The sequence below is a fragment of the Eutrema salsugineum genome, unplaced genomic scaffold, assembly GCF_000478725.1.
Source record: "Eutrema salsugineum unplaced genomic scaffold, Eutsalg1_0 scaffold_6, whole genome shotgun sequence".
Lineage (NCBI taxonomy): Eukaryota > Viridiplantae > Streptophyta > Magnoliopsida > Brassicales > Brassicaceae > Eutrema > Eutrema salsugineum.
The window spans coordinates 6,587,570-6,613,096 of record NW_006256547.1 but is presented as its reverse complement, the minus strand read 5'-3'; the positions used below and the strand labels follow the sequence as shown (position 1 = coordinate 6,613,096).

Genomic DNA, 25,527 nt, shown 5'->3' with positions numbered 1-25,527 from the left:
CCAAAAAACTTGAATGCATAGTGATTTAACGTGTAAAATCTAAAATATCCAATTAAATTTGTGTTAGTCTTTGATCCGAATAGATTATTGATCTTGGTCAGGAACTTCTTGGTTCAGAAAGAAAACACTTTGACTACCCACAATTTTTTTTTTTTAAATAGGTTAAAAAGAAAGCAAGAGAATCTTACATATTCTAAAATTTGAACTCCATACTTTTTTTTGTTGGTTCAACGAACTCGATACTTTCATGTATACGTACGTTTATATCTAAACTTAGGGAAGAGAAACTCTGTTTTGGATTATAATGTATCGATAAAAGTAGGGGAACATACTAAACATTAGTACATTACATGGACAATATCAAACTAGATATACGTGTATCATGTATTATATACACTTGTTTTTTCTGATGGTTTTTACATACTGTATGTTTATACATTTTGGAGGATAAAAGAACAAACTAATTAAAGAGAACTAACACAACAATGGTGTGGTCATGTGATCAGGTTGTACGGAATATTCTTGCGGCTGTTCATATGGTGGCTCGTGCTCGTATCCTTCAGCTTCTCCACCGTGGCCGCCGGTGAGATCTTCAATTTCGAGAATCTCAACCCTCCGTTTCATCTTCTTCTGCAGTTTTACTGCAACATCCGACGGTCTAAATCGTCCGCAAACAATTATCCTGCGTTCCTTTTTTTCGATCATGTGTGTATCAACTTCTTCATATATCGAAAACATGTATTAGTATTGCATTTTAATAGCTATAGAGATCGTCGATGACATATAGATAAAAACAAAAACTTGTATTTATATGTTAGAAGAACAAAAATTTTGGAGGAATACTATTTTTCATATTACCAAACGATGGATTTCCAACTTTCCAACCCGAAAATATTACCAATTTATACATTTGGCCACCAACCAATGGGTTTTTCTTTTGTCATACTTTATATCAAAAAATGTATTCGTAAGCAAAATAAACTTTCACAAATATCCCGATGTTTAGCAAGAGAGAATTTGTTTAGCTTTGTATCTACAACATATTCTACCTGAATTTATTCGAACTTACCAACCTTTCATATTGATGACAATCCTCCTTACTTTTCTACAACAAGCATTGCAATCCAAGTTAATCCGCATCACAGCACAACATAGCCTCTGCATTTCACCATCAAACATAAACCCCCCCCCAAACAAATCTAATTAATAAATCCAAAACGTGTATCGTTCAAATGAAAGCAAAAAAAAAAAACCTTTTCCGACATTGGAAGAAAGAGCAAACCAAATATGCTCTATGATTTTTTTTTTTTTTGGTCAAGAGAACACAAGATTATAAATTAAGCTTTTGGAATCTGATTCTCTAACTTAAGTTGAGCAGAGAAGATTTATAACAAAACCAGTTTTGTTATGTTACCTATTAGGCATTGAGAAGCATCTAATCAATTATTCTTTGTTTGTAGATGGTTTTACGTAACCGGAGATAAAGATTGAAATTAACCTGGTTTAATCAACCGGTTCTTAAATACCAACTGATACAAAAATGTAGGTGAAGACGCTTAACGAACTTCGACCTCGTCTTCTCCGTCCACTCCACTCCTCTAAATCTCTCAGATCTCTCTCTCTCTCTCTTTGTGATCATCGAGCAACAACAATGGCGGTTTCTTCTTCTTCGTTTCTATCGACGGCTTCTCTCTCCAATTCCAAATCCACCATTTCATTCGCTTCCTCCGTCTCCCCTACGCCTATCCCTTCCCTCCGCCGCGTCGTTTTCCGCTCCTCGATTCCGGCGTCTTCTCACCGGAGAGTCATGACGGTCCGATCCAAAATCAGGGAAATTTTCATGCCGGCGCTCTCTTCAACAATGACGGAAGGGAAAATCGTATCCTGGATCAAAACCGAAGGCGAGAAACTCGCCAAGGGAGAGAGTGTTGTCGTTGTGGAGTCCGATAAGGCGGATATGGATGTAGAAACCTTCTACGACGGTTATCTCGCCGCAATCGTCGTCGGAGAGGGAGAGACAGCTCCGGTAGGCGCTGCAATTGGATTGTTGGCGGAGACTGAAGCTGAGATCGAAGAAGCTAAGACCAAAGCCGCATCGAAATCTTCCTCTTCCTCTTCCTCTCCACCCGCTGCTGCGGAGGCCCTTGTTCCATCTCCTCCTCCTGCTACTTCATCTCCCGCGCCGGCGATCGCTCAGCCGGCTCCGGTGGCGACGGTACCAGATGGTCCGAGAAAAACCGTCGCGACGCCGTATGCTAAGAAGCTCGCGAAACAGCACAAGGTAGATATCGGATCCATTGCAGGAACTGGACCATTCGGTAGGATTACGGCTTCTGACGTGGAGGCGGCGGCAGGAATTGCTCCTTCCAAATCCACCGTGGCACCGCCGCCTTCTCCTCCTCCGGCACCAACAGCTACGGCGGCGACGGCGAAACCTACCACCACTAACTTGCCTCCTCTATTGCCTGATTCCAGCATTGTCCCTTTCACAGCAATGCAATCTGCAGTTTCCAAAAACATGATCGAGAGTCTCTCCGTTCCCACATTCCGTGTTGGTTATCCTGTGAACACTGATGCTCTCGATGCACTCTATGAAAAGGTGAATCGAATGAAACATACATTGCTCTGAAGTTGTATCAGCAAATTCTAATCACTGAGATTTTGTTTTGTTAACAGGTGAAGCCAAAGGGTGTAACAATGACCGCCTTATTGGCCAAAGCTGCAGGGATGGCTCTTGCGCAGCATCCTGTGGTGAACGCAAGCTGCAAAGATGGGAAGAGTTTTAGTTACAATAGTAACATTAACATTGCGGTTGCTGTTGCTATCAATGGGGGGCTCATTACGCCTGTTCTACAAGATGCAGATAAGGTAAGGAATGCTATGGAAGATTTAGAAAGTAGCTAGCTTGTGATTGAATACACTTTGAGTCTTAGTTTACTGAATGCGAGTGATGTTGGGTTTTTCTTCTAGTTGGATTTATACTTGTTATCCCAAAAATGGAAAGAGCTGGTGGGGAAAGCTAGAAGCAAGCAATTGCAACCTCATGAATACAACTCTGGTACTCTTCTTTGATAATGGTTGTTCATATGCTTTCTGCTACATCAATTGGGAAGTGTCTTTAGGGATTGTGTCATAATGCAGGCACTTTCACTTTGTCGAATCTCGGTATGTTTGGAGTGGATAGATTTGATGCAATTCTCCCGCCAGGACAGGTATATGAAATCCTTTTATGGCCTCATCTCAAGATCAGTGATTACTGGCGATTCGCTAATGTTTGTTGTAATTTAAATATCTAGGGTGCTATAATGGCTGTTGGAGCGTCAAAGCCAACTGTTGTTGCTGACAAGGATGGATTCTTCAGTGTGAAAAACAAAATGCTGGTAAGTCTGAATTTGGCTTCCTCATGGGTCTGGTGAATCCTTTTGATTCACAAAAACTTGAAAGTAGTCTCTCGTTGGTTATCTTCAAGAGATTGCTATAGCTTTTGATAAATGTAGGAACTTTCTTAAAAAACAATGAAGGTTCACATTCTGTTAACAATAACTTTGGGTTTGGTTGTGTTGGCAGGTGAATGTGACTGCAGATCATCGAATTGTCTATGGAGCTGACCTGGCTGCTTTTCTTCAAACCTTTGCAAAGATCGTTGAGAATCCAGATAGTTTGACCTTATAGACGCCAATGTCTAAACTAAAATTGGACACGAGAGACGAACAGTTTCCAAACTTCCTCAACCAATTTTTTTCTCTAGTAAAAAAGAAAAGATTTTAGTTTTTAATTGTTTCACTGTCCTTGTGTCTTGTTCTTCTTTTGCAGCTTGCTTGGTTCACTTGTCTTGTGTCTGTATTTTTTGGTCTTTGTATTTTGTTTTCCGGAATAATCCATTTTGGTTTTTCACACAAATAGTTTCCGGTTTAAAATGGTAACCAGAATCGGCCTCTCAGAAAAATGAATAGATGCGGCCCATAATCTGTCATCTCTAATGGGCCTTTGGTTAATATATTTCATATGTTACATTTTTCCGAATTCAAGGCCTTACTTGCAGTTAGATAATGGTTGTTTTCCGAAGGTAGCTAGCTAATCATTATGAACATCTATGCTATGACTAGAATAATTTATAAAAAAAATAATGAAAATAGTACTATGAGTCTATGTCTACGAATTGGTTTGTCTATCTACCCGTAATGACTATTGTTTATGCTAAAATTTTACTTTTCATTTTTTCCTTAAGTATTTTATTTAATACTTTCATAATAACAACTTAATAGTATTTCATCAAATTATGATAAAGAACTATGAATTTACTAGTGATGTGAAATTATTTTTTTATTTATGAATATATGAATAATTTCAGGGGATTCTGATATAAAATTAGAAACATCGTTACACACCAGAAGGAAACAAAAACTTATGATATGATATGAACAATGCTTAATCTGAGATTATAAAATATGTTATTAAATCCGTGAAAATACTATAAAATTTAACATTAACAAAAGCTAAACAAAAGGATGAAGATAATTAAAGACAAACAGAACATATCCTGGAAAAAAGAGGAAAAGGGATTCTGATAAGCTTAATCTAAGCTATTTACCACACTACAAATCTGATTTTCTCTAAAATCCTAAAACTCCTATTAAAAATATATAGATTCTCTATCATTTAAACATTAGGGAAAGAAAAAAAAAACGGGCCAAACGCTTCACAATACGCCACCGTTTCATTTCCCGCTTTAAAAAACTCCGGAATGTTGTTTACTCCGCCGGTAAAGACTCTGGCCGCAATGGAAAGTGGTCGCCGGGATCTAGATAATCGGAATATTCGAAGAGTCCATCATCCAGTTCAAAAGATCCAAAACCCGTAACATGATCCTCAAATCCACATAAATCGCCGACTTCCGATGTATCAGACGAAGCTCGTACCAATTCCGTCACCGTCACCTCCGTTTCATCACACGACGGAGCAGGAAGCGTCGGTGGTGGGGGTGGCGGCGGAGGTAAGCCCAGCTCGTCGTCGGAAGCTTCGAAAAGATACCCGAGATCCGGCTGAGTCTCGCCGGAGACTTGCGCCGTCGTGGTCGACAACTCATCCTCGAAGCTTTTTATCACCGAGTCAAGATCTTGAATCGATGAGTCATGACCCGAGTCATCGAACAAATCGTCTCTCAGCCGCTTTACGTCAGGCGAGTCGAGGCCTGACTCGTCAAACTCGTGTCTGACTCGCTTCTTACTAACCGAGTCAGTCCGTGTTAGACTCTCCTCGTCAGCCAATAAATCCTCCATAACTTAACCGAATACGGTTTATTTGTTGGTTTAGGTGGTTACGTTATGTATTAAATCAGTGGCAATATCGAAATTAGCGTGAGATATCGGTGCAGAATTGGAAGGAGGGAAACGCGAGATTTTATAGTGGAGACAAGAGAGAAAGATATGAAGAGATTAAAAAGTCGGTAAAGAGAGAGGGAGAGAGCGTGATTTCAGACGCAGACATAGGCGCGTGGAATAGCGAATCGTTTGGCCATCACGGATCTCTCGCTTTTTTTCATATTTTTGGTTATTATTTTTTGTTTATTTTAGGCCCTTTTCTGGTTTTATTTATCTATTCTTTTTCTTTTTTAGTAATTTTGATTTCTCTTTAAATTTTGTGTCGCTTTCTAATTTTTTTAAAGGTTATTAACTGGTTTGGATTCGGACTTAAAATCCGGTACGTTACAGTATACACGTGCTCGGTGCCTCGGTCAATTAGGCTCCGAGTCAATAAATATTTAGTACATTTTTTATTATAATTTTAGTAAAAATACACTAAACACCGTTTTCTTATAAAAATACCGACCTTCTTTGGAAGTTTACCTAGCAATGACTTATATATATAATATGTGATCGTGTAGACCAGTAGAACACTCGAGGACTTGTTAACCATTATTTGCCAGTTTTAACTATCTTTCTCTTTTAACTTTCCACGTATTTTTATTATTGATAAACATATTTAATAGTAAACTAGTTAGTGGAATATTTTCTGATACAGGTTACCGTAATTTTAAAATCTATTATTTGTTTAGTCAATGTTTTTTTGTGTTTACAATGAAATGTTGATTCGACTAATTTATAGTATAAAACCGGAGGTGGAGCGTGTTTTGTTAGTGATAAGTCATAAGTGATAACTATTTGATGTGAAAATATTTAAACTATTGATGTAAAAATATTTAAACTATTGATAGTACATATATCATATATGTGTGTGTGTGATTGTGTGCTATCTTATGTGTATCAGTGTATTGTTGGGGGAAATCAATCTTTTTGTGATCAGTCTATAGATAGTTTTCTTTTTAATACACATAAGATATAAAATATGTGTTTACGACGTTTAAAATTTTGGTTTTTGGACCACGAAATTTGGTCAGGAATAAAGCGACTGGAAAACATCGAAAAGAAAAACTGATTTAATTTACATTGGATCTGAAGAAAAAAAAAACATTCACAGCTTACTCAACTGTTTGTGAGCTATTTAAAAAGGAAAAAATGAAAAAAAAAAAAATCATTAGATGAGAATTATGAGTGCGCGCAAATCGGATGTAATTTCCGGATGAAAAGAGACTGAATTTTACAGAAAGTGGCCCCAAAGTAGTAAACACGCAAAATTTTGAGACCCGCTTAGTTGAATACGCAACATAAACTCGCAGTCTCCCAGGCTTTATTTCCTTGATTGTCATTTGTGCCATATGAATTCTCCAAAAATATAACAACCCGATAATCAAACATATAAATTTACAAGATTGAAAATAAAAATAAATTAATTAAAAAGACAATAAGAAACTTTATAAAAATAGACTAGTATAAATCTCGAGGATGTGTGTGAAAACAAAGAATCATGTAGAATTGTACAACATATCACGTGAGTACAAAAAGCAAATCAAGTACACACACTTCCCACCATGAATCACGCTGGTCCCACCATCCTTAATTACCATCACCCCTCCACATCTAATCGATTTAGTTTTGGATTACCAACTAATTTATTCGGTGAGAAACTCCTATGTATATATGATCATTTTATTATATTTACGTGGTACGAAATATTAATCTAATCTTTTTACTTCAGTGATCTAGATCGATCTAGCTCGAGATAGATCGAGATAATCGTAAAATTTTAAGATATTTGGATTCGGATTTGATAATTTAAAATGGATCCAGAAAACATAATTTTAAAATATCATGAAATAGTTTATTTTGTGATTTAATTTTAAACACCAATATTTTAAATTGGTTGTAAATATTGCGGAAGCACTAACCAAAATCTTAAATATATTGCGAAAGAACTAATCACGAACCATGATTATTGTATTAAAAAAAATAGGTCATTCAATATTCTTATTTTTTTTTTTTTAACTCTAATTACATATTTGAAAAGTGGCTAAAATATAAAATGAAACAAACAGTTCAAAAAGTGAGAAAGAAACATGTAGTTAATTTTACTTTTTATTATTATATTTAGCTAAAACATGTGTTTTCAAATACATTAACGTCGCATAGTTGATTGGAAGCGCATTATAGAAGTCGTAGTGGTAATGGTAGTTGGGTCTTGATATACGGAGTGTCTCCTTGGTTAAAATTTTTAAACTACCAGCAATTCAGATATGTGGTTGTGACTTCTTATTGTACAAAAAGCACGATAAATGGTTCATTTACGTATAATAGACTCCAAATACAAAAATTCACCGTTTGCCTATTTTGCATAATCTGAAATTGTCCGGTACATAAGCGTGAAACATTTAAAGTGATTCTTTAACCAACCACTGAAAAAAAAGTTGCATAAAATTATTCTTTCTTTTTTTTTTTCTAAAAACATGTTCTCATCTTTTGCAAAAAACTTTAATTTTTTTTTTTTTTTAATTTTCATTTTTATGTAGATGCGAATAGTGACTTTCCACAGACACATGATATCGAGCAGGTTTTAGTTGTGTCCTAACGTCCTTTGTGGTCCTTAGACAAATAATTGTTCGGATGAGAGAACAAGGAGGAATTAGGCCCATCGATTTAGGTTGCATCAATTATTGTGATCCTCTGAACAAATATCAGTAGGCTGTGATTCGAGCTGATTATACATCCACGCCCATATTTTAATTTTCAATATGAAAAAGCAAGAACTTACGAAATGTTTTTAGATTGACCAGTAAAAAATACCGATAGTATAAGCTACATGATCGAATGGTATTTGTAGTGAGATTATTAAATTAACATGTTTTGGTTTCGGGTACAAAATGATATACAGTTATACTTATACAGCTTTTGAAGAAGCTCTTAATCAAAAAAACTATACATGCAAAACCTCAACTTTTATAATTTTCTGTTTCAAAATGTAAAACGAATCAGTATGTCTTTAACAATGCGTCCATAACGAGTCGATTTATATCGCTATGGAATTTTTTTTTTTTTTTTTAAAGTAAGATAGAGTTAGATGTTTATATAGACAAATCAAATATGAAGGAAAAAAATATAGTATAACTTTTATAAATTAATATAAATTAATAGTTCGATAAATTAATATATTTTTAAGTTTCAAAATAGTTTTTTAAACTGATTTTTATATCGATAAATTAATATTTTAATAAATTAATAAAATATTGTAATGATATTATTAATTTATAGAGTTTTTATTGATCCCAGTCTGATAACAGTTAAACTAAATAAATAAACAAAACGTTTAAATCATTGAAACATATGGCTAGAACGTAATGGTCAATATGTCAAATGATATGTAAGTCTAAAACGAGTTATCTAAGAAGAATTTTTTTTTATTTGATCACATACAGAGAGCATACGTGCTCCAAAAACAGTTAAGCTAAATGCATATAAAAAAAGCGTTTAAAAATTATCGATATTTGTTACAAATAAAAAATAAAAAATTATCGATATTTATCGTTGCAGTGTGAAATATGTAATGCAATACGTAAAGTAATATCTAAGTCTAAAAACGAGTTATCGAAGAAGAAAATTCATTTGATTTGATATGCGATGAATGATGATCATGTTTACTAAAGCATGTTCTTTTCTAATAATCATGTTTCGAAGTTGTTTTTGTATGAATATATCAAAGTTTTTGGTAGATCCCATTAAAAACCCACAATTCCTACCAAAATTCATATTGTTTTCTTCTTAATACAATTTTTTTTTTATCTTTTAATAATGTCGATTCTTTACCATAACAAGAAAAACAAAATTATGACACAGCCTAACATACAAAGTAATTTCTACATTAGGTGATTTACAGTTCTACGTAGTTTTAACCAATCCTATGCAATCGCAGTGATCCTGTGTTTTTTTTTTTTTCATTTTTGACATTCGTACTCGTACTCTTTTGTAGTATTTTCACTAGTAATCGTTTACTCGCAACGTCTATAACCGATTCAATATAAAGTTACATATTCAATTAGTCTACATTACTACTAGACAGAAATAGTCAACTACTCATATGAATAACAATAGTTATTTACATCACATTGGTAGTTAATTTACAGTAGCTAACTATTTGACTTTTGTTCGTTTCAAGGGATATGTGTACTCTTCGACAATCCGAACCCACACCGTTTGCAAATAATGTGCTTCTCCAGATTAGTGATGCATTCGTTGATATTTTTGAAAGAGTTGGTCAGAAATCTGCCGAAAATGCTTGTTCATTTGCTTGTTCATGTAAATTTCTGACAGTTCCATCATCTTTTTCGTTGTTATCGATATCTGGTTCTCTTTATTTTGTAGATCTAGAGTAATTAACTATTTTTATATGCATACTGAGTAAATAGTAACTACATTGAATATGGTCATTAGTAATTGCCTACTCTTATCATCTATAACATAAACAATAAATAACTACTCCATATTCAGTTAGTCTACATAACTACTATGCACATATAACCAATTACTAATATAATTATCGGTAATTAACTACGTTATAACAGTAATCAGTTTACAATAGCTAACTTTTTGCCATTTTTCCTTTGTAGGGATATGTGTTCTCTTCGACAATGTGAACCCACACCGTTCGCGAATAATGTGCTTCTTCAGATTCGCAACTCGTTAATGTGTTTGTAAGGGTTGCTAGAGAATCTGCAGAAGATGTGTTCATTTGCTTATTCATGTAAGGTTTTAAACCAAACATTCAAGGAACCATCTCTCATCTAGGCGCTCAACCTATTTGCCTTCATTAAACGTCTCAACTTAATGAAGTGCTACCCTGAATTCTTTGAGTCAGCGAAAATGGATAACTACCAATAATCAAATTTTAGAAGTAGCTATCTAATCGAAATAGACAATTATTAATACTTACTTTTAAGTATTAGAATCAACTTTGAGATGTATGGAGAAAATAGACAACTACTAATAATCGACTTGGAGTACTACCTATCTAATCGAAATATGTTACAAACTAGTCAACATCTCTGCGTCATTCAAACGAACCTTCATTTTAAACATAGTCACCTACTAGTCATTTTTTACTAGAAATCTGAACACAACAAACAAAATAATTAGAATTAAAAGGGACGTCTACACTGAAGTGATAGATGACTAATTGGTATATGTCTATTTACTTTCAACTTGGTGCAACTATAGAAAGTATCGTCCATAATGTTTCACACTTTCGGAGTGAGAGAATGTTTGTCTGATGGGGATGCAGATTTTTTATGAAAATAGTTGTCTACTACATATCTACATACTCTTCGCTAATGATTTTCTATGAAAATAGTCAACTATGGCTATAGAGTTACCATTGTGACACCTCCCAAGACACCTGCTGCAAAGTTTTGCCGCATTCCTCAAATTTTTTCTGTGTCAGCAAACGAATTAGATCAACCATATTTCTACCACTAAATAGTCAACTATGACTAATAATAAAAAAGATGACTATGTTATGACTAATAATAAAAAAGCTGACTATGTTACAAACACTAAATAGTTGAGTACGTTACCTTCATTTCCCCTTAAGATGAGATCTTTATTTTCCTTTGGTCGACCATCTGGTCAGCGCATTAATGGAGGAAGTAGTTCTGAGACACCATAATATACATGAGTTGGTACTAGGTGAAATGGTCTTTCATGCTGTAAGAAGAAGTTACCGATACCTTGTTATGTACACATCTCCCCTTTTATGTTGTAAACTTCATACTCATCGTGGCTGACAACAACCACTTACATTTTAAACATAATCACTTATTAGTAGTCATTTACTATAAATATATGAACACAACAAACAAAATAAATAGAATTGAAAAAAATGTCTATGTTGAAATGATAGGTGACTACTTGATATATGTCTATTTACTTTTAACTTGATGCAACCATAGAAAATATCGTACATAATGTCTATTTCATCTGAGGCGGATGCAACTTCTTTATTAAATTGTCGTCTACTACATAATCGCATACTCTGAACAAATAATTTTATGAAAATAGTTAATTATTTCATAAAGTTATCTCATATTTTAATGATTTGAGCAAAAAGGCACCATATATAATATTTTGAGAAAATACAAACCATAACATTAAAAATCAGAAACTTGAATGTTTGGTTTATGGGTGTTGTGTTAGTGGCTATTTATCTGATCCACTAGAGTTCTCTCAAATTAACCTATTTGTACACGTAATACTAAACGACAACAACGTTTAAAGCTTACTAAAGTAACAATAAAGTTTACGTTGCTATTCTTTCAAAAAGCAAGTAATATTTGTGTCTTAGTAAGTTGGTGTGGTCCCAACCTCCATCAGAAAAAGCGATGTCTAGATTTAGGGAGCAAGGAATGCAATGTCATTTCCACATATTTTTTTCTGTTGATTTGTACTATACACTTAATTGACGCTTTTTTATAGTAGTTAGTTAATTTGTTCTTTTAAAAGTAATATTGATGTAAATCACCCAAAAAAAATATATTTTAGCTGTAGTGGAGAAGAAAAAATATGTTTTTCCCATAATAAAATTTCCAGCCGACAGCGTGAGGATGTGTTGTGGCGATAATAGAAGGACATGTGTAGGGAACTTACCACGTGTCAGTATCGAAACCTTTTCCTCTTCTCATCTCAGCCGTCGCTTAATCCCGTTAGTCCAAGTCACTTCGTGACTATCGTTGGATCAACATATAATCTATATATATATATAATCGGGTAGTGGTTGCCAAAAATACGGATACGGATTTCTGACAGAAATTGGTTTTTTATTTCATCGGCAGAAATTGTTTTAGATATACAATAATATCACAAAAGAAATTATATACAATAATATCAGCAAAAAATTTATATAAAAAAAATCTCTTTAATTGTTGGAGTTTTACCTATAACACTATAATTTATTGGACACTACTTAAATTGGTATCCAGAACGTGGAAGTAGAAGCGTATAATCCCACTTGACAACCTAAAAACTTATGTTGTAGATGCTTTTCAGAGAAAATAAAAACCCATGTTATAGATGAGAAAACAAGTCATGAGAAAATCATACATCTATCTATACTCGGGATCTTCATCAACTTGAAGTCAGTCCTTTGTGATCAGTTTTAAATTGTCTCGTGGTTCACGTAATTCCAACTCGTCACGTAGCCTCGTGCATATTCGTGTACATGAAGTGGATTATTCGATCCAAACAAATCAATTTGATATATAAGAAATATCTAAACGGTCTGTTATTTGATTTCATTTGTATTGTCAGCAATTTGCAACCCAAGTTTTCGATGTTCCGTGTTCGTACACGTCACATGATACCGACATTACTACATCATCAACGGTTCGGTTTAGGCATATATAGATATAGTCGCTTTGTGGATTGTGGGTTCAACTAACATAACATAACTTTGTTTTTAACTTAATCTGAAAACTTCAGACATCAATTTTGATTTTTAAAGAACTGGAAGACATTTTTCATTCATTGACAACTAGTTTGGAGTACTCGTCTTGGTTTTTCCAACGTCTTCAATAATTTTTAAATTAAACAAATAAATAACCATTTTCGGCATGTTATCCTAAAATTAGTCGATTATCCGGGAAGCATTTGTAGAGCATCATAGAAAGGAAATAAAAATAAAAATTACAAATAAAAACCAAATAAGCTATTAGAAGCTGAAAATGACTAAGTTTTAGGAAGGTGAATAAGTTTTAAGGAAGATGAATTAATTAGGTTAGCGCAAGTAAAAGTTCAAGTTCAACTAGGCTAGAGCAAGATGAAGTTCGATTTTTCTAGAGCTCTTCCTTCAGCTGATTTATAATCCTTTGTATATAATTTAAAACACCTTCTTCAATTATTCGTTTTGTATTTTTTTTTTAATTTTTGTTAACGATATATTATGTGAAAAAAGCAGTTAATTAACTATATTAACAATCAAAATTCAACACCGAAGAATGACAATTATAAGATTTAAGTCTTTAACCCAAAAATGACAGTTGTAACTTGTAAGAATATCCCTTAAGAACTTAATTACCATTCAAAGTGGACAGTATGTTTGGATTTTGGATATCCCAATCTTTAAAGATGTAGAGACCAGATGGCTCAAGAATTTTCTTAACGAATTTTCAAAAGGGGCAATTGTAGATGATTGTTAAGTACTTAAATTTGTCTCAAAGACGACTTTGGCACCCAAAAAATGAAAATGTTTCGGAGAAAAAATTATGAATCGTGTGGCAGCAATATTAAACAGAAATAAAATGATTGATTATCAGTCGGGAATTATTTATCGGATTTGTATATGATCATGTATAACACGTCATTTAGGTGGCGAATATGGGCAGTCCACGTTAATCCAGACAAATTGTTCGAGTTGTAAATCTTTGTTTGTTCGGTATAGCGTTTTGTTAGGAAGCGACCAAAACAATAGTTTTCAAAGCACTACAATTGCAATTTCGATGAAATTCTTTCAAAAGATGGAGAAAATTAAATTAAAAAGTAATCAATTATGTTAGGGATTATATGACTTTTTTCTTGTTTTGCACTTATCGACTATACTCTGACTACTCTGAATCTGATTATCTCATTCAAATAATTTTTAAATAAATTTATATGTCTGTAAATCTTTGTAGCTGCTGTACGACTGCTGCTTAAAAAACATAAAAAAGTTTTTTAACAATATTTTTAATACTGATTTTTTGTTAAATTATATATCTATTTCCTATTTTCAATACAAACTTAAATAAAACTGTTTTTTTTTTTTAAAAAAAAAACGTCTTTATTAGATTAATCAAACGAATTTACAAAGTTAGAATGTAAGGAAAAAGATACCATGGGGGACGAAACGATAAGAACGAAATAAAACTGATTTATTATATACACAGACTGACAGTAGATAATATGATTCATACTCGAAACTATAAGTTTTTTTTATTATTAATCAAATCGAATGGTGCTGAGAAACCACTGACCCAACTTATCTCACCAGTTACCACCACCAAACCGGTCTTATAGCTGCCGAAAGGCCCGAAGCTAGAAAGTTGTGAACTTGTGATTACTGATAACTATTTAATAAACAAAAAAGTGGTTAGTTACTAATTCTCTAGAAAATATATAGCTCTCTCTCTATATATATATATTTATTTATGTGTGTATATAATTATAGTTTGATCATATATATAATTGGGATGTATAAAAATTTATTCATTTTACAGTAAGAATATATGAAGTTTAAACCTGGAAAATAAACTTCATCTTGTGTAAAATTTTTATGTATCGTGGGAGTAATTGTATGAGATGTCATATATTTTTAGTTTATTTATTTATAATTGTAGCACATAAGTATCTAACACTTTCACTAATCAAATAATTATTTACCTTTTTCCTTACTTCACTTTATACCGTATTCAAACAGTCGTGTCGTATCATAAGACTCGTAACAAGAGCAAACTCGCTAAAGTGAACGTGAATAGTAATTAAAGTGTTATAATCTAATAACAATTTTCAAAAATGTATAAATCCTAATGAAAATATAAATAAGTGTTAATAATGAAAATAAGTGACAAGGGACTCCATCCATGTATCGTGTGATAATTATGAGACTCACGTTTCTTTGTTCTTCTTTCTTTTTCAAGAAGACTCACGTATGTTTCACGAGATGCTTTGCTTTCAAAGAGAAAAAGAAAGTGTAAAAAATTTGAAAAAAATGAAGAACAAATGTGTAGAGATGGTGGCCCATTTCTATCTTTCTCCATAAGAAATTCCAATAAGATAACATATTAATTTCATCTCTCTCTCTCTTTCCCCATATTTCTCGATTGAAAAATAGGTTTCATTGCATGTCATGTTTGGTGCATTCCAAACGCATCAAACGCTTTTCCATGACTGTCTTAGTACCAATGGTGGTATTTATTATATAATAACTAAAAAATATCATAATTCTTTGTATTCTAATAATAAAAATACCAAATATCCTATTGTTTTAGCTATGAAAATACTCATAACATAATCTCAGGATACAACATATTGCAAAAGATAAGATTAGATCATTACTATCGACTAGCAAATAAGTCTTCAACTACCGAACTACATATTATGAATGATTGCGTTGTTAATCTTAGAATAATATAGAAGATCTGAGAAAATGTATATAAAACAAAAGGGAAAATGTTAAAATATAATGTAATGGATACATCAATTTACTTTTATCATATCGTGTTAGTAATTCTATTATACATTATCACCAACTTTTGACTAATTCAAATAACTTTAATTATCATTACAAAGACAGGGGGGGGGGGGGGGAAACGAAACAGCACGTAAAATGGATGATTGTGATTAGAGTCGCAAAAACTCCTTTCCCTCTTCTGCCAAATTTCTGTCCAATTTCTTCTGCCGCCTGCCTACAACTACAAGGTCCCATAGGTGTGATTACATTACCGAATAGCGAATACCGATTAAGACAACAAACATCTAATGTTACAGTATTTGTCTAAACTAAATTACATAACTTAAACCACATTTAGTGCTAGATAAATCGCCCATGTAAATTACACACAACGTTAGGTTAGTTCGTCCATGTCAATTTTAGCCCAAGCGGGAAGGAAACCAATTTATGAATTGCTTGTTCCTTTTGTTTTTGGATCCTGATGTAATGGGTATATTTGACGCATTAATTAGAGCAGATTGACTAGGCCCAATGTATCATTGACCCAATTTTATTAAGGCCCATTATTTGTGGAAATAGGATGAATTCAATCAAAGAAACACTATTCGTAAAACAAGCTATATAGTAATACAGTACTCTATATTTTACGCCCCCCATATATTACCGTTACGAGCCACTAAATCGAATCATTCTATGAGAAAGTCAGTCAAAAAGAATAAGAAAAAGGAAATAAAATGCCTTGTTGTGTTAAATAATCAATCACGAATCAGTAATCCCTATACCAAAAAAGGAGTATAAACGGTGTATAATCTAGAAATTAATAGTAGCACATAAATAGACCACAATGTAACAATTTTGCTAAAAACAAAGACTTCCTGGATGGCAGCATTTATGTTCATGACAAAAAAGCTAATACCAAATTTCTCAAAGATATTATAAACTAGTAGTATAAATATATTTTTTGACCAACAAAAAGTAGTATTGCTGTATTGATTATGATTAGGGAAACATTATTTCTAAATTATTTCTTTACGGAACTATCTGCGTTTTACATAATAGCTTCTATGATTATACGACTACTTTTTTTTTTTTGTAAGAACGACTACTTATTATTATACACGACGTTAGAACTTTTCTGGACCGATCAAATTGCAGCATTAGAATTGCAGCATTAGACTTTAGATAACAATCTGAATACCGTTTTAAACCAGACTTTTTTTTAAAATATATATATATATTTAGGTGATATCGAAAATATATCGAAAATTGATTATTGAAGGTGAGGAGAAATCTTGAAGAAGGAATTACAAACTAACGGCTTCGGGTTCCGGTTTACAGTTCAGATCCAAACCCGGATTCCGTAACCCGACCCGATTTATTCCATCGAATTCTCCGTCTCGAACGCCGTTAGTATCCAATGAGTTTCTCAACCCGAGGCTCTGACTCCGTTTCCTCTTCTTAGACGGTAACTCTCCTTCACCGATACCGCCGTTAACTTTCGCAGCCGTCCGCGTCGCCACGTGTACTCTCCGTAATATCTTGAAAAACTCATCCACCTCTTCCTCCGTTACCGTCCGAACAACTTCCGTTGACGATCTCCCTCCGTTACCTTCTTCGCGGCGTTCCTCTTTCTTCTCCGAGCTCATGTTAGCCACAATAAAACACAAACGGTGTCGTTTAGTTTGAACGGGAAATTTTAATTTGGTGATATTATTTTGGTCAAAAATTATAATGGAACACTTATAGGCCGTCGGTGTGGACTTTGAACGGTCGATATTGTCAACCGCTAAAATAAAATGGACGGTATAGATTGATGATGACATCATCATTGAGAGAATTATAGCATAAGCTCCATGACGTTTGCTCTTTAAATGGACTTTCGAATAAAGGAGGTCATGTGGAAATTTTGGTATCTGTTTATTTTTTTATAGAAGATCTAATTACTTTTTTTGTTAAGTAAGACCAAGAACTTTGAGACAACATAAAAGAAAGATATAAGGAAGACCAAAACCTTGTGCATTGTGATGATCATGGTTAACGCGGAGAAAGTACTCTTTCGAATATTCATTAATAAATTTTCTAGTTTTTTATTTCGTCTTTTTTCGAGGACTATCATTTCATAAAGAACACGTTATATGCACTGAATTATCGAATAATTTGAGGACCTGAGTTTTGTTAGTAACTTGAAATGTATAAATATATAAGTGTATACATATATATATTTAAGGCACCAAGTTTACGCGTTTTTTTTTTAGTTTCATTTGGAGGTTATACATTTTCGCTCTTGATTTTTTTTGGTGTCTTGACCGTTGTCTCTCTTTTTGGACAGTCTCATACACATTTCTTGGTTCATGAATTTCATGGAAACTCTTGAAGCTCAACGATACGTTTGTCGCTATGTAATCGAATATATGTATGCAATGGTTTCCTTTTGGTTTATCAATGGTAAACAAAGAACTCGCATTTTTCAACAACCAGGCTTTGCAATCTACTTATAACAAAGGGCCTATTTAGGACTTTTAGTTTAACGAAACGATACACTGAAATTGGCCTCTTAAATGGGCCGTCTATATATAAATCAATCAGCTTATGTTAAAATTTCAATTGTAGAAAACTCGAAAATGACAATTTAAAAGTATTAAAAAAAAAAATGTAGGGTCCACGTAGGCGGCTAAGCTGTTGTTTCCCTGCTTCCGTCCACTACCTTGTCTCGATCTACACACTGTGTTTTTCAACTCTCCACTTTCTCTGACGTGTCCACTTATTACATAATTAGTTACTATTTAAATAATTAACTTTCCACATTAAAAGATAATTATTGAGCTCTATGGTCGTCGATAGAGAAATATATGGCCGTCGATAGCTACGTATATAATTATGTCTTAATGTTTATTGTGAACAAATTTCTGAATGTTAATATACCAAATAGTACACGTGTTGAAATGTCTACATTTATTAACCACGTGACATGCCAACGCCTGTGTGAATGAAAACGATCTTTCTAATTATCTTTTTAATTTCGACCGAAAATAAAAAATAGAAATTGTTACTCCAGTAATAACGGAATAGGTTCTAATTATTTGTTAGCTCCGTCCGTTTATATTGGTTTAGACATATTTAATAGAGATGTTATTAGACTAGAATTTATGTAGCATACAAAAGTTTGATTTTAATTTTTTTCACCAACGACTTTTTTTGTCTAAAGTATTATTTTTTGGTTTTTATTCGCGACCATCGTTGTATGAACATTCTTTGAGACACAGTTGATAACCATTTTCAAAATTCGACACACGTAAAGACATTACTTAATTCATTGTTAGTTAGGAATGGTTTTTTCAACGATCGTTGACAAAATATCGTCAAATTAATTTCCTGCCTTACCTAAAACATGTTTGGTGGATATGTAGTTAATATGGGCTAATTTATACTGTTTAACTCTCGTAATTATATTGTCTCGTCTTCACGTAGGGTAGATAGTCCTATGCATTCAGGCGTGCGTTCACTGTTTTTTTCTTCTCACATATGACATAACTTATTTAAATTTCTTTTAGATGCTGCATTAAAAAAAAGTTTAGATTAATATATAATTCGCCAACTCTGACTCTGGCAGTCTTGTAAATATGAAGGGAGTAAGTAAGTCTGGACGAATGTGGCAGTCGCCAGCGATAAGAAAAAAAGGCTGTGAACACGAAAAGAAACAAAATTGGAAAATCACGAGTTCTTAACATTTCCTTTGTGAAAATGAAAGAAAATGACATCTTCTTTCATTTCTCTTTATTTATATTTGATTATATAAAGTGGTTTTGTTGTTTTTTTTTCTTGACTAGAAAGAAAGTTGAAGTCGATATATATATATAGATAGAGGGGATATATTCAACTTAAGGTGAATTATTCTCATTGTACATATTTATTTCCACTACAAATTGGGAAGAAGACTTGTTGAAGTGTGATGAAAAGTCCTTCGGTCGGTAGCAAGTAGCAACTAACAAATATTGAGATGTGACAATCCCACGTTCGAAATTGGCCTTCTTTGCCTCCATCAAGACATGGAAAAGTAAACTACACCTAATTCAATTTATTTGATTAGTGTAATTGAGTATTAGTTAGTACTTAGTAGTCACTACGGCACCACCCAACATATATATATGTATTCTACTTCACAGAACCACAGTGCAGTAGCAGTGACAAGTAATGGTCATGTTATTTTAAAACTTTTTTTGGTCGAGATAACTAAAAGTTTTATTGTTCCCAGGAACTCACAAACTGTAAATTTCACTTACTGTCCATGAAAATAATTCCAAAAATCGTATGTTTTATTACCATATTGTAAAAACAGTTACACCAATAAAAAGAGCTATCGTTTGTGGTTGAATAAAAAAAAAAATTGTCCACAAACATTAAAAAAAAAAAGCAGAGAAAGAAATTTAATTTTCAACTACGTGTTTTGTTTGAAACTTTTAATGCTCTTATGAAAAGATCTCGAGGAAAGGAGTTAGTAATAAATTTTTTATTGACTTATGTGTTTGATCAATTTAACATCCTTTGGATTTCTCGGTCTCTTAAATTTCGCACTTACCATTTGACGTGTCTTTAGCTTTTTCTTTGTTTCTTTTTCGGGTTACCCTTCTTTTTCCGACATAATTTTTTTTCTTTCTTCAGTTTTGTCATTGTTAGAGAGCCAGGAAAATCTTGGCCATAGATTTATCATCTGTTTCCGATTCGATTTGATTCTTACTTTATCTTCTTCTTCTTCTTCTTCTTCTTTTGTATCTTCTTATATCTATTACTATCTCACTTTTCTTTTTCACTTTTGGGGAAACGGAGTGAGAGAGTGTAGAGAAAGAGAGAGAGAAGGTTCTTCGAAGTCGCCGGAGTTGTTTAATCAGAGCTCCGGCTACTTTCTATCTTTTATTCCTCTCTTCTCTCTCTTCTAATTTTCTCTCATCTTCGTCTTCGTCTTCGTCTTCTTAATCGCTTTATGCTCTGTTCTTGGGTTCTCTTGTTCATCAAGCTGCATCTACTGGCTGGTCCAGTGGTTGATTTCTCGCTATATCATCGGCTCCATGCGTTTAAAGCCTAAAAGGTAACTGGGTTTTCGAAAAGTTATTAACTTTCTTAATGATTTCCATAGTTTCTCTGTTAGAATCTGAAGTAAGTATTCCTGGGTTATTGACACAGGATTTGTTCTGGAGTAACTTTTCTTGAAAGAAGACTTTTATTGATTTTGAGGCTTTTCTCTGGGCAATTGAAGAGGATATTTTAGGGTTTAGAGGGTTTGGTTTGAATTTCGCTCACCAAGTGTTCGACAAAATGGCTGAACCGAAGAAACGTTCTTCTTTTCAAACCAGTAAACCCTGCAAAAAACCCAAGAAGAAAACTTTCCAGCTAAATCACCTCCCTGGTTTATCTGAAGACTTGAAGACTATGAGAAAAATCCGATTCGTAGTGAATGATCCTTACGCTACTGACTACTCATCCAGCGAAGAAGATGAAACCAATCTGAAAAGGAAACGTTATGTCTGCGAGGTCAACCTCCCTTTCTCTCAAGCCACTACTCAAGCTGAATCTGAAAGCTCGTACTGTCAGGAGAGTAATAATGGTGGAAGCAAAGCCAAAACCTCTGCTTCTAGCAAAAGGGTTTTAAGCAGCAAAACCCCTCGGGTCGTTGGACGTTCAAATGGTGTTTCCAAGCCTGTTGGTGTTAGGCAGAGGAAATGGGGCAAATGGGCTGCTGAGATTAGACATCCAATCACCAAGACAAGAACTTGGTTGGGCACTTATGAGACTCTTGAACAAGCAGCTGATGCTTATGCTACTAAGAAGCTAGAATTTGATGCTTTGGCTGCTGCCACTTCTGCTCCTTCCTCTGACTTGTCCGACAATGCTCTGTCAGGTTCACATGAGTCGGAGTCTCTGGTCTCAGCCTCTGGGTCTAATGTTGAAGCTGTCTCAAGCATTGATCTTGACAAGGAGCTAGTCGATTCAACCATCGGTCCTGAAGCTGGTGAATCGAAGAAAGCGAGTTTCGATTTCAACTTCGCAGATCTACAGATTCCAGACATGGGTTGCTTCGTTGATGAGTCATTAATCCCAAATGCTTGTGAGCTTGATTTTCTCTTTACAGAAGAGAACAACCAACTGTTGGATGATTACTGCGGCATAGATGATATGAACATCATTGGTCTTGATTGTGACGGTCCAAGCGAACTTCCGGACTATGATTTCTCAGATGTGGAGATCGATCTTGGTCACATTGGAACTACCATCGACAATTTTGGTTTCGTCGATCACATTACAGCAACTACTACCACTCCTCTTAATATCGCGTGCCCATAAGTTTTGCAGCTAGGTGTTATTTATTAGCTATAGGAGCTAAGCAAAGAAAGCTCTTTTTTACTCGGTTTGTGTTTAAGTTATTACAGTATAGCGGAGGCAATTAATCTCAGGGGAAGCAAGAACCCTAAAGAGAGAAGTTTTGTGTGTTGGTGTTACTAAAAAGTTTTGTAGACATAATGGTTTTGATGTTGTGGAGAAGATAAGAGAGGTGAGATCAAACTTGAGATCTCAGGTGGGTTTTTTTGGAGGCAATTATTGTCTCATTTGGGTTTTTGCTATGTTCTGTCCAAATGGGGATTTTTGTCTTTGAAAAGCCTTTTAGGTGTTTTCAGTTTTGTAAGCTCTTTCAATCTTTGTAAGTTTTGCCTATTGAGTTATGAGATATATATGTGAAGCCTAGTTATTGCCTTGTGGTTTCTTCTTGTCCTCTTTTAAGTCATCGCCAATGTTCCATTCAGGTTTCAATCGTATTGGTTCAGAGCTAAAGATAGATCATTTTATTCTCTACAATCTAAGCTTAAATAGGCTTTAGGCTTAATGAATGTACACGTAGAGTTTTCTTGAAAAGTCTACACCAAAAAGAAGTATGGTCCAAAATTAATGCAAGAGAGAGAGGTTAATGGGTTTGGTTGATGATCACATATCACCAATAATCACCGTTCTAATTGCGTTGGTTCTTAATCACATTTTTAAAAATAATTATCTTGTTTTCGTCAAAGAAAACCTTTGCGTATATGACAAGTGTTGCCAAAAGTTTTCCTATATATATTTTAACTAGTTCCATCTTTAGTATTAGTAAGCTGTTTTACTAATCTTTTGTGTCAAGCGATCTCTCCACTTCAGATTGTAGTTTAATAGTTTCGTTTAATTGGACAGAATTATGTATCCATATTCATATTGAATTGTTATTTCGTTTTCGTGATATTTAAGTGAATTCTTAACATGCTGACAAAAGAATGAATACTTAAGATTAGTTGAATTGAGAGAAAAAAGACATAATAGTCATTGTAGACTTGAGATTTGAGATTTGACAAGTTCGAGTCCATGGCTTTGAATAGATAACAGAATAAATGCAAAAAAAATGCATAAGATGATCTGTTTTTTTTTTACCATTCACAAATTGTATGCAGAACAAAAAATATTAATATAAAATTAATTAATCTGCATGCAGATTTTTAATATTCTAAAAATCAAAGAAAAATATTTTTTTTTCAAAACTACTGTAAAATAGCAGCTTTTCACCCAGTTCTGTATGCAGATCTTATTTATTTTTTAATTAATATTTTTTTGATCTGCTTATAATGATATTTCATTATATGATCTGTGCAAAAGCCCATGTATAATTGGCTATTTCAACTGTCACTGTCTGTCGATAGAAAATTCTGCAAGACGTGAAAGTTAGTGATTTGGAACTGAATGAAGAAAATAAAAAGTTAGTAGTATTTGCTTTCTTCAAGCAATCAACTATATAATTAAGATATCAATAAGTTTCATATGGCACCTAAAGCCCAATGGACAATACCGAAATCTCAAACGACAAATTAGTTTTCTTCTTGGGCTAGTGAGCCGTACATAAAATAAGCGAAGTCAAACAAACGACCATTGTGCGAAAATAGTATGGAATTACATACAACATACATACCGTATAGGCCTTACCGGTTAAATGTAGAACGTGCGGCTGCGGTTGTTAGAAGTTGTGGAAAACGAATTTTTGCGGTTGCTAATGTTATCGATGACTTTATAGTTTATAGTTTATATCTTTGATATAGCGACTAGAACAAATTCGTGAGAGAGTACTGGCTGGTTGTCAAGATATGAAGCCGCTACTGAAAGTGGAATTATTAAGATAAACCAGTTATAACTTATATATGTTTTGTAATTAGTAATTACATCTAGAATCATTTTACTTTTTTGTGTGAAATGTACTCGGGAAAAAACTTTCCTCTAAAATCATTTTACTTAGTTATATAATACATGTTATAAAAGTATACGATGATGATTGATTTTTGTTCACTATTTAATAACCAAGTTGTATGAATATTACTTTAGTACTAACTAAGATCATTAGATTGTAAGAAATATATAGTTTTTTCCGCAATTCGGTTTCTCAAAAAAGACTAGAAATTTGGGTTTTTCATTTAAAGTTTTTTTTTTAAATAATTCATTTAATGCAAACAAATTGCAATTATCCACAAAATTATATTAGTCTTTTTATATCATTAGTAATTATTAATTATTAGTTAATTGCATCTGATGTAAGTTGTAACCTCAACTACCACAGCGAACAACCAAGCCTTTTTCGTTCTTTTTCAACCGATAATGTTATTTTGATTTTTTTTTCTTTTGCAAATTTTAGAATGGTTGAACAAACTTAAAGCTACTTTAATGTTTCAACTTCTTACGGCAAAATCCACAAATGTGTGAGGGCTCGTTGGTAAGTATTTGTGTACATAACATAATAAGAAGTTTTTTAAGAAAAATATGGTTAACATTTGAAACTTTATTTAAGAAGGTTGCGATAGCGGTGAAGCCATGCCACATACCACATATACTTTTCTTCAAAGTCAAGATACAAGAAATGTGCATCGTTGACCCCACCAAACAATACCATGCCAGAGACTTAGTTTCAAACTTCAACATTCAAAGAATCCAATGTATCAAAAATAAATTGGATTTGAGACTCCCACTATTGATTTTTAAAACAGTTCTCGGATAAATTTGGTGTTTATAAAAATGTATACGAGTCACAATTCTTTAAAATGATGGAACTGTATTGTTGGCCAGAAAAAAGAAGAAGGTGAAACTATATTTTAGTCATTGTTTTATGAAATTTAACCAAAATAATATCATTCTCTTATATATATTATAGAATGAACTTTAATTGTTTGGCTGTGACTTTAATTAAGATATACCTTTCACATGACACATTCGCATATAGCTTTGAAAACAACTAAGACCAACCTTTTCTGCACATGTAAATGTTTTTATGGACTTATGATTTATTTAAATCCGACCATGGTCATAATTGTTATCTTCATGCCTGCATTCACGGCTAGCTCTTGCTACATTTATTAGATGTTTTTGGTCAATACTTAAAGTTTTGTATTTACTTGCTAATACCACGCAAACAAATGTTATCTAACTTAGGAGAATTCCATATAAGGTTTTAAGTTTCTTAAAATTTGGTTTATCGCTTCGTCGAGTCGCTCTTTAGCATTAAGGTCTTATGGTAGCCAGGGGTGGATTTGTTACAACGAGGATTGTGCCCCTGGTACAAATAGTTTTTTAAATTCGTTTTTTGTATTATTTTAACTCTCTTTTTTTCTAATCATATTATGTCTCTAGTAAAAAAGACATTTAAATCCGCCGCTAGTGAAAAAGGAATATTCAACAGAAATATAACGTTACATATTTATTTCATATGTTTTGCGTTAACCACATTTATATCTCTTGTATTTATTTTCGCTATCCACACCATAATAACGAGAAAAGAATTCAGAAAACCCGAAACATTTGAGAAAGAAAATTTTTAAATGTGTGAGCATAACAGAAGTATGATTTTCGTTTGTAATTGACTTATATAGAGTAGGTATACTGATCAAAAATAAG

The 25,527-nt window shown here is 33.4% G+C and overlaps 5 protein-coding genes across 5 annotated transcripts; 2 read left to right on the top strand and 3 right to left on the bottom strand.

Annotated features, from left to right (window-relative positions):
• Positions 1–358: 358 nt before the first annotated feature.
• On the bottom strand, positions 359–1,281 carry LOC18012961 (heavy metal-associated isoprenylated plant protein 26). Its single transcript, XM_006395556.2, has 3 exons — positions 1,254–1,281; positions 1,074–1,158; positions 359–719 (listed from the first exon to the last, which is right to left on the bottom strand). Exons 1-3 carry the CDS (start codon positions 1,263–1,265, stop codon positions 475–477), a joined length of 342 nt encoding a protein of 113 aa, XP_006395618.2. The 5' UTR covers positions 1,266–1,281; the 3' UTR covers positions 359–474.
• A 285-nt stretch (positions 1,282–1,566) lies between these two features.
• LOC18013044 (dihydrolipoyllysine-residue acetyltransferase component 4 of pyruvate dehydrogenase complex, chloroplastic) lies at positions 1,567–3,899 on the top strand. Its single transcript, XM_006395555.2, has 6 exons — positions 1,567–2,599; positions 2,677–2,868; positions 2,971–3,058; positions 3,142–3,212; positions 3,297–3,380; positions 3,568–3,899. Exons 1-6 carry the CDS (start codon positions 1,652–1,654, stop codon positions 3,670–3,672), a joined length of 1,488 nt encoding a protein of 495 aa, XP_006395617.1. The 5' UTR covers positions 1,567–1,651; the 3' UTR covers positions 3,673–3,899.
• A 514-nt stretch (positions 3,900–4,413) lies between these two features.
• Positions 4,414–5,594, bottom strand: LOC18013043. The gene has a single exon (XM_006395554.2). The coding sequence runs from the start codon at positions 5,277–5,279 to the stop codon at positions 4,752–4,754; it is 528 nt and encodes a 175-aa protein (XP_006395616.1). The 5' UTR covers positions 5,280–5,594; the 3' UTR covers positions 4,414–4,751.
• Positions 5,595–16,748: 11,154 nt separating this feature from the next.
• Positions 16,749–17,311, bottom strand: LOC18013071 (protein NIM1-INTERACTING 2). The gene has a single exon (XM_006395553.2). The coding sequence runs from the start codon at positions 17,226–17,228 to the stop codon at positions 16,887–16,889; it is 342 nt and encodes a 113-aa protein (XP_006395615.1). The 5' UTR covers positions 17,229–17,311; the 3' UTR covers positions 16,749–16,886.
• Positions 17,312–20,247: 2,936 nt separating this feature from the next.
• Positions 20,248–22,327, top strand: LOC18013070 (ethylene-responsive transcription factor ERF119). The gene is made up of 2 exons (XM_006395552.2): positions 20,248–20,665; positions 20,761–22,327. Exon 2 carries the CDS (start codon positions 20,893–20,895, stop codon positions 21,916–21,918), a length of 1,026 nt encoding a protein of 341 aa, XP_006395614.1. The 5' UTR covers positions 20,248–20,665; positions 20,761–20,892; the 3' UTR covers positions 21,919–22,327.
• The last annotated feature ends 3,200 nt before the right edge of the window (positions 22,328–25,527 follow it).